The sequence below is a fragment of the Tremella mesenterica genome, assembly GCF_000271645.1.
Source record: "Tremella mesenterica DSM 1558 unplaced genomic scaffold TREMEscaffold_16, whole genome shotgun sequence".
Classification (NCBI taxonomy): domain Eukaryota; kingdom Fungi; phylum Basidiomycota; class Tremellomycetes; order Tremellales; family Tremellaceae; genus Tremella; species Tremella mesenterica.
Window position 1 is genome coordinate 273,946 of NW_006711240.1, and position 18,173 is coordinate 292,118.

General features: G+C 46.9%; 4 protein-coding genes across 4 annotated transcripts; 1 reads left to right on the forward strand and 3 right to left on the reverse strand.

Annotated features, from left to right (window-relative positions):
* Positions 1–3,036: 3,036 nt before the first annotated feature.
* Positions 3,037–3,927, reverse strand: TREMEDRAFT_65792 (uncharacterized protein; the record flags this gene model as incomplete). Its single annotated transcript, XM_007007875.1, has 1 exon — positions 3,037–3,927. One exon carries the CDS (start codon positions 3,925–3,927, stop codon positions 3,037–3,039), a length of 891 nt encoding a protein of 296 aa, XP_007007937.1.
* Positions 3,928–4,855: 928 nt separating this feature from the next.
* TREMEDRAFT_65793 (uncharacterized protein) lies at positions 4,856–5,662 on the reverse strand (the record flags this gene model as incomplete). The annotated part of the gene is made up of 1 exon (XM_007007876.1): positions 4,856–5,662. One exon carries the CDS (start codon positions 5,660–5,662, stop codon positions 4,856–4,858), a length of 807 nt encoding a protein of 268 aa, XP_007007938.1.
* A 7,016-nt stretch (positions 5,663–12,678) lies between these two features.
* Positions 12,679–13,080, reverse strand: TREMEDRAFT_65795 (uncharacterized protein; the record flags this gene model as incomplete). The annotated part of the gene is made up of 1 exon (XM_007007877.1): positions 12,679–13,080. One exon carries the CDS (start codon positions 13,078–13,080, stop codon positions 12,679–12,681), a length of 402 nt encoding a protein of 133 aa, XP_007007939.1.
* A 2,056-nt stretch (positions 13,081–15,136) lies between these two features.
* TREMEDRAFT_65796 (uncharacterized protein) lies at positions 15,137–16,083 on the forward strand (the record flags this gene model as incomplete). Its single annotated transcript, XM_007007878.1, has 3 exons — positions 15,137–15,302; positions 15,344–15,376; positions 15,401–16,083. The coding sequence occupies 3 exons, from the start codon at positions 15,137–15,139 to the stop codon at positions 16,081–16,083; spliced, it is 882 nt and encodes a 293-aa protein (XP_007007940.1).
* Between the last annotated feature and the right edge of the window lie 2,090 nt (positions 16,084–18,173).

Genomic DNA, 18,173 nt, shown 5'->3' on the forward strand with positions numbered 1-18,173 from the left:
TTCAGAATGTGTACGAGACGAAGGCGTTGGAGGTATGCTTGTATGAGTCAACGGTGTTGGGTTGGAGCTTGCTCCAGCGAATGTCACATCACGAGATATGACTAGACATTTAGCACTAGTATCCCATATACGGTAGTTGGTTGTGTTTACTTCGTAACCCAATAACTTTCCAGGTGAATATCTTGGTTTGAGCTTATTCGTCTCTGTGTGTGCTCGGAAGAATACCGGACTACCAAAGGGTTGGAGATGTTGGTAGTTAACCGGATGTTTTCTCCATATGTCTTCAGGAACTGAACCATTTGACCTGGGAGCTCTATTCCGAATGTAAGTGGCATACCTTGCTGCCTCTGACCAGAACTGATCCGGTAGTCCACTGTCAACTAGTAGAGTACGAACCAAGTCAAGAATGGATAGATGTGCACGTTCTACTCGACCATTTTGAGCATGAGCAGCTGGTGGAATGAGTTGGTGTTCAATTCCCTTCGTATCTGTATACTTCTTGAATGCTGCTGAGGTAAACTCTCCCCCTCGGTCGCTTCTCAATGATTTGACACGTTCTCCAAGTTGATTCTCTACCAATGTGATATATTGTTGAATGGTAGTCAGTGTATCGGCCTTTGAGTGTAGGAATAGGATCTGAAGATGTTGTGAGAAATCGTCATATACAGTTAGGAAGGTTCGGTAGCCATCATGTGAGGTAGTGCGAGTTGGTCCAAAAAGGTCAAGATGTAGGGAGCCGAGTAGTTTGGTAGCTCGTTGTGTAGAAGGAGGAGATGGTAGTCGCTTGCCTTTTCCCTGGATGCACTGAGCACATACGAATTCATGAGTTGACACATTCTCCCAACTACCCACTTCTCCTAAACGTCCTCCCTTTCCAAGTTTGACCACTGCTTGAATATTTAGATGCCCAAGTCTTCGATGCCATGTCCGGAGGAGTATCTCTGTCGTATTAGACTTGGTGAAGTGTGTTTGCACGGTGGAGAACGTACATGGTAGTGTATAGAGGTCATCACACAGTTTGGCACTGAGAACAACGTTTTCCCTCTCAAGAAGTGTGGCGGTAGTGCAGTTGAATACCCAAGTTTTGGAGGGAGATGTGGTAGCTCGAACGGACAGGAGATTGCGACCAAGTTGGGGAACAAACAGTGTATCTGGTACTTGAAACCCACTTTCAAGAGTGAGGATTCCCATCTTTGTAGCTTCGATTGTAGATCCATTTCCGATTACCACGGGGATTGGTGATGGTAGTGGGCGGACATCGGTAAGAAGATGCACTTCATAAACCATGGAGTGTGAGGCGCCTGAGTCAACAACAATGGTCGAGGAAAGGCCGGTAGCGACAAGTGCGGATGGAGAAACAGTAGCGACAAAGTTGAGAGCGGTGGTAGTGGACAATGGATCAAGAGAGGATGTGGTAGTGGCCATGTGAGCAGCTGTCACACGTTTTGCAGCGTTGCATTCGGTAGTGGAATGTGAATTGGTGTTGTGGAACTCGCAGTAGGGCTTACTACCATCTTTCACTACCGGACCTCGTTCCCTAATCCTCCCAGACCTCTCTTGTCGCACTCTTCCATGTGAAAGCTTTGAGACTTTTGCTGCCAGGGCTAGAGCTCCATTTTCTCGTGTTTGTCTCCTTCTAAACTCGTCGTTGACTGCTGAAATGACGTCAGCCGATGAAGGATCACCAAGCATGTAGAATGTTGAAGCAATGATAGCATAGGATGGTGGTAGTGCAATCAGGATGGCGTAGGCAAGTTGGGAGTCAGCAAGTACTACTGAGGAGGTTGTAAGATCATTGAATGCACGTCGCATAGAGGAGATTGAGGACATAGGATCATCTTCTTCAATATCGGTTCGCCAAATGATACGGTAGAGTTCGGCCTTCCGCGTTGATCGAGCAGCAGAATAGGTAGTACGAAGGTAGTCGAGTAGGGACTTGGCCAGAAGGCCAGATGGTGAAGTAGTTAGGTCGAGAAGGTGGGGTGGAAGAACATTATGAACAGCAGCACTGAGTGATTCGTCAATTGCGGCCCAAGCTTTCTTGTCCTTCCTCAGCCAGCTTTTCCTTTCATCCGCTGGTTGGAGCGGTAGTGCCGCGTCTTTTTCCACCACTTCATCAAGGTCTTTCTGAATTAGGCGAGCAAGGATAGATCTCTCCCAATCTTTGTAGTTGTCAGAGCCGGTGAGGATGATTCGACGACGTGTGGTAGTTTGATCATCCTCAGAGTCAGATGGGGACATGGTGAAGGAATGTGGTAGAATGTCTGATTCCAAATCTGTCGGTAGTGATTGCTAGAGCGGTAGTTACAGGTAAATGTATCTGGTAGTTCTCAGCTCTGTAGAAAGCAATGCATGATACTAATCACTCACCTGGTAGTTCTCAGCTCTGTAGAAAGCAATGAAGAACTACCAGGCAGGAAACAATTTGGTAGTATGAGTCGCTTATCACGATGACGTGTATTTCAACAAGAATTTCTTATGTGGCAGTGTGGGAAAATGGAGAAGTGAGAAAGTTGTGGCTGGATCTCCTATCTCGGACGTCGAGAGGAGAGGAGATCATATCCCACATCATACCTGCAGAACCGTTACCATCGTGTAAGATAGTCTGGTAGCTATCCCTTATGAACCATGTTCTCTCTCACTAACAGATGAGTACTACGTTCATGGTTTTGGGAATATCTTTAGTGAAAGTGCCCTTTCCCAAAGACTCATGCCTGTTCGGGCTCATGACTTTGATATCAAAACACTAAATGTATGATCTGCGGGAGAATTGCTACTATATGTGCAGGGGGGAGCTCAAGACGGATTTAAAAGAGATAGATGGAGAACAATTCGGACCCTCCTCCCGCCCCCCGACTTGACCTGATTTTGACATGCTGCCATTATCAATTAGTTGGATGCCTCTTTGTAGATTGGCATCACTATGCATGGTCTCATCTACCATTAAAACTCTCTTCAACTTCTGGGATTCCATACGAAACTTTGTGTGGTGGGTTGGCAATCTTGCGTTTACCATTCTAATCACCGGCAGTGCGGTCAATCTCCTGTGTAGGGACCAGACATAAGGACACGTGCCCACCCATGTTCAAATGGTTTGTGATCTTCGGTATAGCCCCAGAAGAGATCATCTGGTAGACGGACTGAAATGTTGGTAGCAAATGCTGCGTTACGATCATATTTGTGTTTTATTGTGTAGAAACCAGCTGCTCTCAAATCATTGATACTGGTGTCCATGTGCACAACGTACTTATCATGAAAGTTCAAACGGTGAGGCCATATCCACTTTGCATAACTTGGACCAGATTGCACAGTGTCCACTGAATAGGTTTCACCAGGAACGGCGCAATAAGGGCTTGACTGAATGATGGCACCTCCATGACCGCTTTGAAGTTCCTCGTGCACCTTGTACATGTCTGTCAAAGCGCAGACAAAAGTTTTTTTTCTGTTATCCCAGTGTCTATGCGAGCGTTGTGTTCCCCATACCCAACCCACAGTGCTACCTACCACTATGACAGTAAGTGTTCCCAGCAGGCAGGTGTACACCTGGCAGTCAGGGTTCCACACCTTCCTTCTCAACCGTCGTGCACGGCTAACCGGTACATCAGGAGAGCCTGGTGTATCCGTGGGAGACGTTATCTCATCAACAGGTATATTCACCCTGCTAGACATCACCTCTGAGACAGGTGTCATCTCCATGGCTGATGTTGTCACTGTAATGGTTGGGTTACCACTCTCTGAATTGAATGTAGGCTTTTTGACAGAGGGGAAGAGCGATCGAGTCCAATCAACAAACCAATTGTGTTGAAGTTTCTGTGAGGGTTGCAACAAACCTTCTGTATCATCAGCATGGAAATCAGGGTGAGTGCTGGTACTGGCTATGGATGCAGCCTCATTGTCTGTGATTTTCCAATCAACTTCTGGGTTCATCCTGTGTCAGCCTCAGAATGATGTAACTGGTTGAATAAAAGTCGAAACCGCTATGTGAGGTAGTCTCACAAATTGAATGGCTAGGGATTAGGTGGATAGATATAGATACAAGGAGACAGATGAGAGGGGCTACTCATATATTGTTGACTATGAGAAAGTGTGTGTGAATTTTGCACTGTCCCATGAGATCATCAAAGCTGTGCATGAAAGCAGGATAGGAAAAATCCATACCCCAGATTGGTCCATTCAAGGGTGTACTGCATTGACCGAAGGGACCGGAGGGGGCCGAGTTAGAAGATCCGTCCGGAGGAGTCAGCATGACGTCAGCGAAGTGGTCTCAACCGCTCAAATCTCTCTTGCAAGTTGGTCTTCTGGCTAGACCCGGCAAGAAGCGGTGAGACAGTAGGGTCTGGAGACCTTCTGTGTTCTCTGAAGATACCACAGCTACAGTAAGTTAGGTGATAGAATTGGCCCAAAAAAGCCAGACCATCAGTAGGATTATTTTCTCCTCTGTCACTTTTCTCCTTTGTCTTATTGTCCTCCGAACTTTATTCAATAGCCTCTGGTTGGCTGCGTAGGAGTGGAATATGAAGTATAGAGACAGGTAGATTCACTGAATGCTCCTTTTGCCTCTGTATCATCATCTACCTATCATCAAACACTCACGGGCACCCACTGCATGAGGAACCTTTGGCAAAGACAGTGTAAGACAAGCGGGCAGTCTGGGTGTCATCAAGTGGTGTTTACAACACGACACTTTCCTAACATGAAAATAGCCAACATTCAGTATCCTCTAGGGGTTTAAACTCGTAGCCTCTCTCGTCATAAACTGCATTCCATACGGTCATCATGTCATTTTGGCACAGGGGAGGTACTTAAAGGGACCCAGTTTCCGTGCGATTACTTCCAATGTACCACATAGTCCCAATTAATCTACCAGACGACTTTCTTTTCCTTCTTTCCATGGGGTACGAGTTTCGTCGTAGCCTGTCAAGCCGAGGGGAAGAAGAATCTCGGTCTTCCCTTGGAGAGCTTCTCTTCCATGGATCTGGCGCAGTCCTAAGTCCTGCAGCCTCGAAGTTGAGCCATCCCACATGAAGATCAGTGAGTTCAAGGGTAGCTCGTTTGCATTCTTTTTCGAATGTGGGAAAGGCCAGCGGCTCTTACCATCGGCTTTGAACCCGTCCCCTGTGAGCACCCACATGGGGGTGTAACAGCTCATGTCAACCTCGAAGGTGGAGTTTGCTGGGGTAGTACCATTCTGAACAGACATGATCAGCTCTGTCATCTGCTCAGTCGGTCCAACTTCGCAAAGCCAACTTTTGAGCTTGTGATCATTTGCGTAGTTGATATGACGCTGAATGAAATACGAGGGAACTCCTATGACAGCAGAGACAACAAGCATGCCTCCAAGGAATTTCAGGCATCTTATAGGATCAAGACCACTGTCATAGGGTGGCCATTCCTCACTCTGAGACACGTTGCTGCTACCGGGAGGATATTGATTAGCTTCACCTGAAGTAGGTTCCGTGCGGATTGAGGGTGCAGGAGGAGTCGTTGAACCCACCAAAGTAATTTCTGACGTTGCATCTGATTCGATCTTGCTTACAGGGTCATCTCGGAGGGGCTCATAACGGTAGAATAGCTGGTCTCTGAGCCTGAGGGAAGAAGCAACAATATCCCCTAACTTGTGATGTACATCATCCCAGATGGCAGAAGAGAGAGTGGTCGACATAGCCGCTCAAGTTCTGGTCGGGATGAATCTGGATAGGATGTTAGTTTCTACCCTGAAGGTGGTCTATTTATGTCATGACCATGGGAGAGGGGTTTCAATCCACTGCACTGCCTCTCTTCCTTGGTTCGGAGGTTTGAACGCGGTGCACGGAGAAAACTCCTGTGCCACGGCGGTGCTTGTCCGCCCATTTTCATCCGTCCTTGGCCGGCCCCGTACACCGCCTCGGTCGAAGATCCGGCCCCGAGATCTGCCCTTTACATATTCAAACTTTCCGCCTCTAAAGGATCGGGGGTGTGACTAGTTCAGTAAACGCCGAGGATATGGCTATGTTAGGCCAGCTACCGTTTCTCCAGGTTAGAGGCACAATAAAAACATGCAAAGTGAAATCCGTGCGTCGCCCTGGCATATGTCTAAATTGTATTTGTTAGGGACTTTGTTTTCAACTCTATCTGAATGTTGTTCAGCATTCATCCTCATTACTGATACACAAAAAGGACGTGTTTGGCTTGTTCTCTGTCCACTTCAACATTTCCTTCTCCTTCCCATGCTGAGAGGACTTTTTGTCACTAAGCTGCTCCGGGACTTCTACAGGAGTGACTAATACCAATATCAAAATTCACTTCTCCGAGTAGGTTCTGTTGGAGGGACTGAATAAGCTACGTGCTTTGAAGTTCTTCTCCTCGTTTATTTGTTCATGTCTTTAAGCATTAAAAGTATCATAAGATTTCCACTTTCTCCACCCATGTCACTCTCCGTCTTTACTCCTTGGAGTCTGGTACCACTCCACTCAGGCTCTACTAAGTATGCAGAAGCAGCCCTTTTTCAGTAGGTGTCATGTCAAATGTATTTTCTTGTCTTTCAGCAAATCATGTAGTACGTCACTAGATATGTTCCCCACGAGCCCATACAGCCCACAGCTCATTGACTCAGGCTATCTGGTCCTGGCATCCCCCTTCAACTCTGCACATGATTCCCACGGGCACTTACCACTCGCCTACCACTTCCGCTTGCTCCCCTTTACAATACACAACTCTCTTTCTATATTACATGCCACACATTAACCTACAACATATTTTCAAATAACTGAACTGATGGATTCATTCCTTCTAGGGTATTTGACAGCCACTGTTCATCAACAGAAAAGCACACACTTCTTTCTCTTATATCAGTCTGCATGTAATTCTTGTCTGCTCTCAGTTTCATTGACAGTGCCAATTGGCACAAAGAGGTCTCCGATGTATGTACAGTATTTATATGGCACTGAACCCCTATGGTTACGTGTCAGGATACGCCTTATAGAGAGGCTGAAGACTGCTAGGCAGATCTCGAGTACTGAGCCTGTCAAGGACCCAGCCGGATGTCGGTAGTGATTGCTAGAGCGGTAGTTACAGGTAAATGTATCTGGTAGTTCTCAGCTCTGTAGAAAGCAATGCATGATACTAATCACTCACCTGGTAGTTCTCAGCTCTGTAGAAAGCAATGAAGAACTACCAGGCAGGAAACAATTTGGTAGTATGAGTCGCTTATCACGATGACGTGTATTTCAACACTCCCCCTCGTCACATACTTCCTATTTGTCCTTTTTCCCGTATACCCATGAGTGTCGCCAGTTCTTCATGACGCTCTGCTGGTAGTGCTTTAGTCAAGATGTCTGCAAGGTTGTTTTCAGTGGGGATATAAGAGAGAGTGATATCACCATTCTCTATCTTTTCTCGGACAAAGTGGTAGCGTATGTCAATGTGTTTAGATCGATCATGTTGAACAGGATTCTTTGAGAGAGATATAGCGGCTTGATTGTCGTTTACAATGGAGATACCTTTTGGATGGGGATAACCAAGATTACTTGCCAGATGTTGGAGCCAAATGGCCTGACGAGCAGCATCTGATGAAGCCATGTATTCTGCTTCGGTAGTTGATAATGCGGTAGTGTGTTGTCTTTTGGATCTCCAGCTTATTGGACCGCCAAACCCATAGAACAGAAAACCTGTTGTAGATCGTCGGGTATCTAAACAGCCGCCCCAATCTGCATCGGCGTACCCTTCTATGGAAGACTTTGCATTTGGTAGTGAGGCGTTGTAAGTGAGACACAGGTTGGTAGTTCCAACAAGATAACGCATAAGATGTCGAGCCGCATTAATGTCCTGCCTTGACCATTTGCTTGCAGATCGAGCTAGGAGAGCGGTAGCAAATGCAATATCCGGTCGGGTAATTGTAGCTGCATAGAGCAGGGATCCTACCATAGCTGGAAAAGGTTCATGCTTGACTTCCTCAAACTCGACATTGGTAGTTTCAGTACGTCGGTAGTTAGATGGCAGTGGAGATTGGGCAGGTTTGCTATTTGTCATTCCAAATCTTTCCAGAATTGCCTTGAGGTAGTGTTCTTGTGACAGCTGCAGTGTTTTCAGCTTCCGATTCCTGTATATATTGACACCAAGAAAGTAGCTGGCAGGACCATTGTCCTTGATTTCAAAAGCAGCATGGAGTTGCCTCTTGAATTCATCGAGTTCAATTCGGGAGTTACTAGCTACCAACTGATCATCGACATGTAGTGCAATGAGGATAGAACTACCATTTCTTGAGCGGGAGTAGATACAATTATCGGCCGTGGTTGGCATAAAACCCTGTGAACGTAGCCACTGATCAAGCTTCTTATTGAAACAGCGAGGAGATTGTTTTAGACCATATAAGGACTTGACAAGACGTATGACGCTTCCGGAGGGAATATTGCTACCTTCTGGGGGTTCAAGGTAAATCGTTTCTTCAAGATCTCCATTGAGAAACGCAGCAACAATATCGACAGTATCACAGTGAAAGTCCTGGTAGTTTATGATTGCGAAGAAAAGTTGAATTGAGTCTTTGTGTGCAACGCCTGCGTACAGTTCATGGTAGTCGATACCAGATAGCTGGGAGAAGCCCTTAGCAACCCATCTTGCTTTATAACCTGCAGGTTGTCCGGTAGTTCCATCGATTTTCCGCGTGAAAACCCAACGAGCTTTGAGTGTTCTCCCAGTGACTTCCTTGCGGTCAACTACCACCCAAACTTTGTACTTTTCCATCTTTGCAAGCTCCTCATTGATTGCCTCTTTCCACTGGGTCCAATCCTGTGAGGTCTGCGCTTCATTGAATGATTGTGGTGCGAGTATTGCTGAGTATGCTGAGTACATGATGGAGGATAGGTCGGTGTTGGCTGAGAGGGCAAGTTTATTTTCAAGAGTACGAGGTGTAAATTCTGGAGCAGCTCCTGCTTGACGGCGAGATCTGCGTGGTACTTCCTCCGTATTGTGTTCATCTACTGGTGGTAGTGGAGAGTCTGGTGTAGGTGCCGATTCTCGATTGAAACGTGGGTCCTCCTCTATGGCCCATCCTTGCCATCTTGAGGATTGGTTTGGAGGAGTAATCCTGCCGGGTAGTTCATCAGGATTGGATTGTTGTGTATTTTCTTCACTTCTTTGCTCTTGAATGGTAGTTGGGGTTGGAATATAGTATTCAGAATGTGTACGAGACGAAGGCGTTGGAGGTATGCTTGTATGAGTCAACGGTGTTGGGTTGGAGCTTGCTCCAGCGAATGTCACATCACGAGATATGACTAGACGTTTAGCACTAGTATCCCATATACGGTAGTTGGTTGTGTTTACTTCGTAACCCAATAACTTTCCAGGTGAATATCTTGGTTTGAGCTTATTCGTCTCTGTGTGTGCTCGGAAGAATACCGGACTACCAAAGGGTTGGAGATGTTGGTAGTTAACCGGATGTTTTCTCCATATGTCTTCAGGAACTGAACCATTTGACCTGGGAGCTCTATTCCGAATGTAAGTGGCATACCTTGCTGCCTCTGACCAGAACTGATCCGGTAGTCCACTGTCAACTAGTAGAGTACGAACCAAGTCAAGAATGGATAGATGTGCACGTTCTACTCGACCATTTTGAGCATGAGCAGCTGGTGGAATGAGTTGGTGTTCAATTCCCTTCGTATCTGTATACTTCTTGAATGCTGCTGAGGTAAACTCTCCCCCTCGGTCGCTTCTCAATGATTTGACACGTTCTCCAAGTTGATTCTCTACCAATGTGATATATTGTTGAATGGTAGTCAGTGTATCGGCCTTTGAGTGTAGGAATAGGATCTGAAGATGTTGTGAGAAATCGTCATATACAGTTAGGAAGGTTCGGTAGCCATCATGTGAGGTAGTGCGAGTTGGTCCAAAAAGGTCAAGATGTAGGGAGCCGAGTAGTTTGGTAGCTCGTTGTGTAGAAGGAGGAGATGGTAGTCGCTTGCCTTTTCCCTGGATGCACTGAGCACATACGAATTCATGAGTTGACACATTCTCCCAACTACCCACTTCTCCTAAACGTCCTCCCTTTCCAAGTTTGACCACTGCTTGAATATTTAGATGCCCAAGTCTTCGATGCCATGTCCGGAGGAGTATCTCTGTCGTATTAGACTTGGTGAAGTGTGTTTGCACGGTGGAGAACGTACATGGTAGTGTATAGAGGTCATCACACAGTTTGGCACTGAGAACAACGTTTTCCCTCTCAAGAAGTGTGGCGGTAGTGCAGTTGAATACCCAAGTTTTGGAGGGAGATGTGGTAGCTCGAACGGACAGGAGATTGCGACCAAGTTGGGGAACAAACAGTGTATCTGGTACTTGAAACCCACTTTCAAGAGTGAGGATTCCCATCTTTGTAGCTTCGATTGTAGATCCATTTCCGATTACCACGGGGATTGGTGATGGTAGTGGGCGGACATCGGTAAGAAGATGCACTTCATAAACCATGGAGTGTGAGGCGCCTGAGTCAACAACAATGGTCGAGGAAAGGCCGGTAGCGACAAGTGCGGATGGAGAAACAGTAGCGACAAAGTTGAGAGCGGTGGTAGTGGACAATGGATCAAGAGAGGATGTGGTAGTGGCCATGTGAGCAGCTGTCACACGTTTTGCAGCGTTGCATTCGGTAGTGGAATGTGAATTGGTGTTGTGGAACTCGCAGTAGGGCTTACTACCATCTTTCACTACCGGACCTCGTTCCCTAATCCTCCCAGACCTCTCTTGTCGCACTCTTCCATGTGAAAGCTTTGAGACTTTTGCTGCCAGGGCTAGAGCTCCATTTTCTCGTGTTTGTCTCCTTCTAAACTCGTCGTTGACTGCTGAAATGACGTCAGCCGATGAAGGATCACCAAGCATGTAGAATGTTGAAGCAATGATAGCATAGGATGGTGGTAGTGCAATCAGGATGGCGTAGGCAAGTTGGGAGTCAGCAAGTACTACTGAGGAGGTTGTAAGATCATTGAATGCACGTCGCATAGAGGAGATTGAGGACATAGGATCATCTTCTTCAATATCGGTTCGCCAAATGATACGGTAGAGTTCGGCCTTCCGCGTTGATCGAGCAGCAGAATAGGTAGTACGAAGGTAGTCGAGTAGGGACTTGGCCAGAAGGCCAGATGGTGAAGTAGTTAGGTCGAGAAGGTGGGGTGGAAGAACATTATGAACAGCAGCACTGAGTGATTCGTCAATTGCGGCCCAAGCTTTCTTGTCCTTCCTCAGCCAGCTTTTCCTTTCATCCGCTGGTTGGAGCGGTAGTGCCGCGTCTTTTTCCACCACTTCATCAAGGTCTTTCTGAATTAGGCGAGCAAGGATAGATCTCTCCCAATCTTTGTAGTTGTCAGAGCCGGTGAGGATGATTCGACGACGTGTGGTAGTTTGATCATCCTCAGAGTCAGATGGGGACATGGTGAAGGAATGTGGTAGAATGTCTGATTCCAAATCTGTCGGTAGTGATTGCTAGAGCGGTAGTTACAGGTAAATATATCTGGTAGTTCTCAGCTCTGTAGAAAGCAATGCATGATACTAATCACTCACCTGGTAGTTCTCAGCTCTGTAGAAAGCAATGAAGAACTACCAGGCAGGAAACAATTTGGTAGTATGAGTCGCTTATCACGATGACGTGTATTTCAACACCGGAGACGTTCCACCCCGGAGTCGCACGGTTTAAAACACCCTTCTTGGACCCAGCCGGGGAGGCATGCCACTCTGGAGGGGTCAGACCCACCCAGAGTTATCAATGCTAGTCTTGCCAAAATACTATTCTCTTCAATAAGTATACTGAGTTGACAATTCTTCCCCTTGATGGCACATTGTAGCCCACTCTGAGATTAGTCTGAAAGTGAAACCCCTGCAACAGTTGCTCCCCCATTTGTATGAACATTAAAGACATTGACCCAAGAGGCATGGTGTATTGGTGATGAGAAACAGGTTCAGTTGAGTCATGAGCTGTAAACAATATCATGGGGAATCATCACTCACATGTAAGGGTGTTCAGATCATATGTATCTAGTCTGCTGCACCTGTCTGTCCCCTCCTCATCTCCCCGGTAAGGAGACTCTCTGGCTGGGTCCGTCCAGGGGGTTCGACCACTCCGGAGCGGAACGTCTCCTGTTGGGTCTGATCAGGTCCATGGAGGTCTGGAGCTGTCCATCTCCGGATGTGTCCCTAACAGAGCCTTTCAGCGAGGATGTTATGACAAAGTTCCCTAACTGCACTCATGACATCAGGCTGGCTCAAGGAGGTAGGGTACTTTCACCATTATGATCATAGAAATTATTGTAGAGAGGCAAGACGGTCCGGGGTGGAAAACCCAACCAGTGTCTACCAGTGATTTGACATTGTCAGGAGCCAGGTATGCCTGTGTAGAAGAACAGAAGCGGCTTGTAAGACACAAGTGACAAATGGCCAGAGGAGAAGATGGACAGTACAAGTATCCTATCTGATTGTATGTCGGCCACGTTTCTTATTCCCTTATGGAATATCCTAGACACAAGAGGCACAGCAGGTGCTAATCACAGAATGTCACAAATTTACATCCTCACATGGTTGGTGCACTGCCGGTCTGGCTTTCTACAAGCAAGCTGGCTAGTAACTTAGCCTCACCTCATCATCAACACTTGTCTTACAATCAATATCTGGCGTCTTACTGTATAATACTGTACCAGATCCCTTCTTCAACATTGGTTGATGGAGGCCCTAGCGGATGAGCCGACTACGAAAGGATTGCGGAACTTCATGTGCTTGCACATCTTTTGATGGCCAAAATGTGTCGAGATGAGTATTCCATACTCCTAAAATAGGGCCGATATTGGCGTCCAGCCGCTCTATTGTACAGGTTTGGTCTGTCTCTGGTGTTGTAAACCTCTCAGTCTCCTGTTGGGAGCTGATTCCCACCACAATCAGATCACTATCATCTTTCAAACTAGCCTGTAGCTTCCCCAAAGTTTCTCTACAGCACCAGAAATACTTTCCCGATTGCCCCAATGTTACATGGTAACACATGTAGAACAGTTCCTTATTGACTTTGTTGGGACCAAGATTATCAGATTCCCTTGTAGCCTTGCCCATTGGGTTACTCCACGGCTTACCCATTGACATACTTGCTAGTTTGCTTGATGGAGTACTCCCTATATTGCTCCCTGCCCTTTGAGTAATTGTATAGATCATAGTCCCCAAGACCAAGGAAAGAACAATGGACACCGTAAATTGTCGTGTCCTTCGACACATCCGATTCTTTGCTCCAACTCTGTGGTCACGTATCTTGCGTCTTACAGTCTTCTCAGATTGTGCTACCTTTGAGATCCGTGTCATCAAAGTACGCGGCTTCGACCTGTTGGGCAGACTCAAACTTCCCGACGTTGATGCGTCAGAGACAGTGCCCTCATTTGTCTTAGAGATCACGGCAGGTTTCAAAGAAATCAAGTACATCAGTTGAGTACGAAGAAAGCTTCCGATTGACTCGATTCTCCTCTTACCTTGTGGTACTGCTTCAGTGGCACTGTTAGGTGGTTTGAGTAGAGATTTGCATATGCTAGTGATATCATCAAACTTCAAGTTGGAAGCATTCACCAGTGTAGAATCTGGCCCACCGATATAGAATTTGAATCTCTCGGTACCGTCTAGAGTCCATGACGGTTGGTTCTGCCCTACTAGGGTAGTTGTTTTGTGAGGTCTAGTGGAGGTGCTACTCATCACTGCACTATCTCCGATTGTTTGGATACTGCGGTTGATGCGGTGTCTGACAAGCTAACACGCTGTCGGAAGGTGAGGTAAGTTACAAGAGAGAATGAGGATTCTAACCCACTGGTTGTTACTTGTCAAGTTGTGAACGTGTGAAATGCCCGGTGCAGACCGTGGGACATACTTTCCTCCATTGAATAAAACGTATAAAGGAGATTCTTTTTGATTCAATCTCCCCATCTGTATTTCACACCACAAGCCTGTACATCCGAGTTTGTAGTCCTACAGAATTGGGGATGGAGCTCAGAAGGGGACCACGAATTCACGCTTGAAGTCATGCATGCGTCCGTCCGGCTCACCCCTTCTTGTCTCCCCACTCTTGACCGTCCCCGGATCTCACTCAACTAGCCAGATCAATTTTGACCGTTGACCTGAAGCAATACATCGGGGTCACCTCGGTGTCCTTCATGGAGACATTGAGGGGAGCTGTCGGGTGACCGACGGGATCCGTGACGCCTCAAAGTGTCAGGAGCTCAGTTTGGCCGCCTGAAGATGTGACCCGTGGAAGAAATTTGTAGTGACCCAACTACATGTCTTCCAAACCCAATCCTCATGCATGAACAGGTGGCTGGAGGACTATGAGTACTGCATAGTGCCCATGTTACTTGACCCACGGAAGCCGAGACACTTCGAAGCGTCATGCGTCACAGGGGACAGCGAGACGTACGGAAGATCCGTGCCACTTCGGAGCGTCATGACGTTCTCCTGTAACAGTTTGAAGCGGCGCGGCTTCCGTCGGTCATGTAACATATCGGACTCCTCAAACAGTTTTGAGCGGATGGACGAACCGTTGAGCGGCCGTATGGACAGTCTGATCCACTAATAGAAAAGTCCGAAATTGACAAAGCCAAGGAGGTCTTTATAACATGGTGATGACAGAATAGACTCGATTCCGGAAGCCAAGGAACACATACAACATGATCTACTGAAGGAAACAAGTGTAGAGGAAATGGACGTATCATGTTAGATGAAACCTTCACTGTGCACGGCATTATCCTGCCTGCTCAACTTCAAGGGCTACTCTCCTTGGTACGGGCATCCTGCAGGTTCTCAGACTTGGAAAGTAAGACCGATGTCAGATGGAGGGGAGAGGGTTTGATGTGAAACATGAATCTCAGGAGGTTCAAGAAGGTAGGAGACGAGATGTATCCATCATGGTATCGGCCTTTGAGGAAGGTAGAGTAGAATGGTAGTCCGAGTATCATGTACTTCCCCATCTCTCGGTCAGTATGGCAGTGTTGAGAGAGCGGAATTTGAAACGAATTGGCGTTTCAACCTACAAGGCGGGGAAAGGAAGGAAAATCATAGCAGTGCTAAGAAACGGGATGATCGGGGCTATGTTAGCTACTTCTTAGGGGGCGGGGTACGTCTTACACGTTATAAGAAGATACGGTGCGTTTATCCTGTCATCACAATGTCTTACTTTACGAGGGCTTTCTGGATTGACCGCTTCTTGTCGAAGCGGTACACCACGATTGGCCACGGGGTAGACCCCACGATAAATGACGGGCTCTCATACCCCATGGGAAGCATGCCGTCGATGGGTGACCACGGGGTCCCATCTCCAGAACAACCTCCCGGTGCGTATGATTATCCCCCTGTATCAATAGCCCCCGGGTAGACCCGTTTGGCAAGAGCCTCTTGGATTTTCCTAGTGAGTATGACACTGACTGAACAGATACCTCACCGGCAGATAGACCACACCATTATTGGACTGGCCTTGACTCTGCAACCAACATCTGGGCACGGCGTGTTAGGGACAATGTTACAATTGAGCGAACCGTCTGCGCCTTTGCAATCATAACACTCTCAGCTTTGCTCATCCGGGAGGTAGTGCAGCACAAAGATTTTCAGAGTCAGGTTGGACAGTTGTGTAGTACTGGCTCAAAGAAAGCCAATGACACAGCACAGACAGGTGTAATTGCCTGTTGCTCACCTAATCCGTCATTGTTGAATCCATCAAACACACCGGAAGCTTGGGAGAAGGGTGCCTCCATCTTCTGGACAGGCGGTAAGAGAGGGGTGAGGAGTGTCAGGAGGTATAATGTGCATGATATTGAGGCTAGGAGAAGTACTAGCCACCATACTGGCAGTAGTGGAGGAAAGAAGACATCTAAAGCATCCAGCACAAAGCCAAAGCCCCAAACTCACCTGGGCGGCTGTGATTTGCACCATGTCAGCTCTGCCCCAACAGGAGTGCAGATTAATGAGCAACTCTTAGAACAATTAAGACGTTCACTGTCCACTCAAGACATGACAGCCCGGGATGTACCTTCATCTGCGGACTTTGGGTCAACAGCCTACTACAGAGATGCATGGAACAAAGATCCAAGGGGGGATGATGAGATCTCACAGACCTAGCAGTATAGGATTTACCAGCTCTGGGCAGATGCTCCTCATTATTATTGTTCTAATCCAATACTCTGCTTTGGGATCACAAGTGGAGGCGTGTAAACCCCCAGCTATGTCACTGAACTCATTCCAAACTGTATTACACTTGGTGGAGTTTGACATGTACATATGTACTGATAGTGAGTTTGTCATGAATTGTGTGATCAGGAATCTGACTGCTACTCAGAATAGTGACAGGGAAATATGACTTATGCTAGGATGTGTTGTAATAAACATCTCCAGGGTATTTGGTGTAGCAGCAAAACAACATCAATCCAAGTGGGAGTCACATCACATCTTGTGATCACTTTCCTCCCATCAGAAAAGGTTTCTTTGAACATCAGCTTGTCATCAACAATCCTCATATCACAAACTTCACTACCCCCCACAGGTACTAGAAGACTGACCTTGTCCCCAACAAAGTTAGTCAGGTAGGAAGGGAGGATTAAACACATGTCACGAGGACCAACCAACCAGCATTGCCTTGATATAACAGTGCCCAACAGAACAGTGATGTTAACCACTGCAACAAACAGGCCTGTTAATTGGTGGTTAACCCTACCGCCGATCGCTGGTTAAATACCCTTCCCCGACTTTTGCTCGACTTGTCACACGCTTTGTGACAACAACGTAAAGGAGCCGCAAGTGCTTGCTGATATTAGAGAGATGATAATACAGAGGGGACAAAGACCATGCATCAATTCTACATGTCTCTATACTTATCACATTCTGTTACAACAGAGAACTAGGCAGTGACCAGACCTAACTTCAATGGACGACGGCGACCAAAGACGAAGTGATAGCATAGAGTGGATTGGACGATAATGACAAGCACCTCAGTGGTGAACATGTTATGGCTTACGTCACTCAGACAAAGAGGGATGAGTAGAGTGAGTGGCAAAGTTATGGAGAGTAACTTATGAGAATCCATTGACTGAGGGATAGGAGCAATTTCAGTGCCCCTATGTAGACCTCTGTCTCTACCAAACTACAAACTTGTTACGTCCGTCAAATAACTTCTTTTTGACGGACTGACGATCGACAAACCTCAGCCAACTTGATACTTCGGGTTCGATGTCTCACCCAACAAAAGGGTGCAGACGTCAAAAGGGGTGTAACTACGGCGTACTTCGACGTAGTTACTCTAACTAGGGTTTTGGTTTACTGATGGCAATGTATCTCAATTTAAGTGTAGCTATCTCTATCTATCTTTCACTACTGACAACAATCAAGGATTGCTGAAGAACTTCAGCGATCTTCTCAGCTAATAATATTTACTCCTCCTAGATCTTCACCCAACCCTCTCGCGCTTAGACGTACTTCAACGCACTTCGTCCAACTTCCCCGAGCCCTCGGCCGTCCTTCTCCTCCCTTCGTCTAACTCCGCCTAACATCGCTGCACTTCTGTTCCCATTGTCCCTAGTTCACCTAACTCTGCATAACATCGCCGCACTTCTGTTCCCATTGTCCCTAGTTCACCTAACTCCGTCTAACTTCGCCATACTTCTGCCCGCCATTGTCCCTAGTCCACCTAACTCCGTCCAACTTCGCCGCACTTCGCCGTCCCTATGCTCCAGATGCCCGTACACCTTATTCCCCCGCTATACTTAGCCGTAGTTGGTCTCAGATGTCCTGAGTTACGTGTAGAGTGGAGTGGTTTAGATGTAATAGGGGTTTGATGGTCAAAGGAGGTCGTTGTTGGTGGGATGATTGGGGTGTCACAACGTAGTTTGTGACATGTCAGTAGCGAGAGATATATTCAGTAGCTACAACCTTCAAGTCAGGGAGAGCTACCACCCAGCAGTTTGACGCCACGGTGAAGTTAGCCGCAGTTCATTGACGATCACCTTATTGTTTACCACTCGACGTATTACCGTGGCATATTTAGCCGTAGTTCCCAGAGAAGTACCCTGTCTCAGTGAGACATCGACACCTCAGTACAACATAGTTAGCCGAGGTTTGTTGACCGTCAGTCAGTAGAGAAGAAGAACCGACGTTTGTGACTGAAGAACTGTGGAGCATACTGTGAAAGTCCATACTCGTGAATGAAATTGTTATCA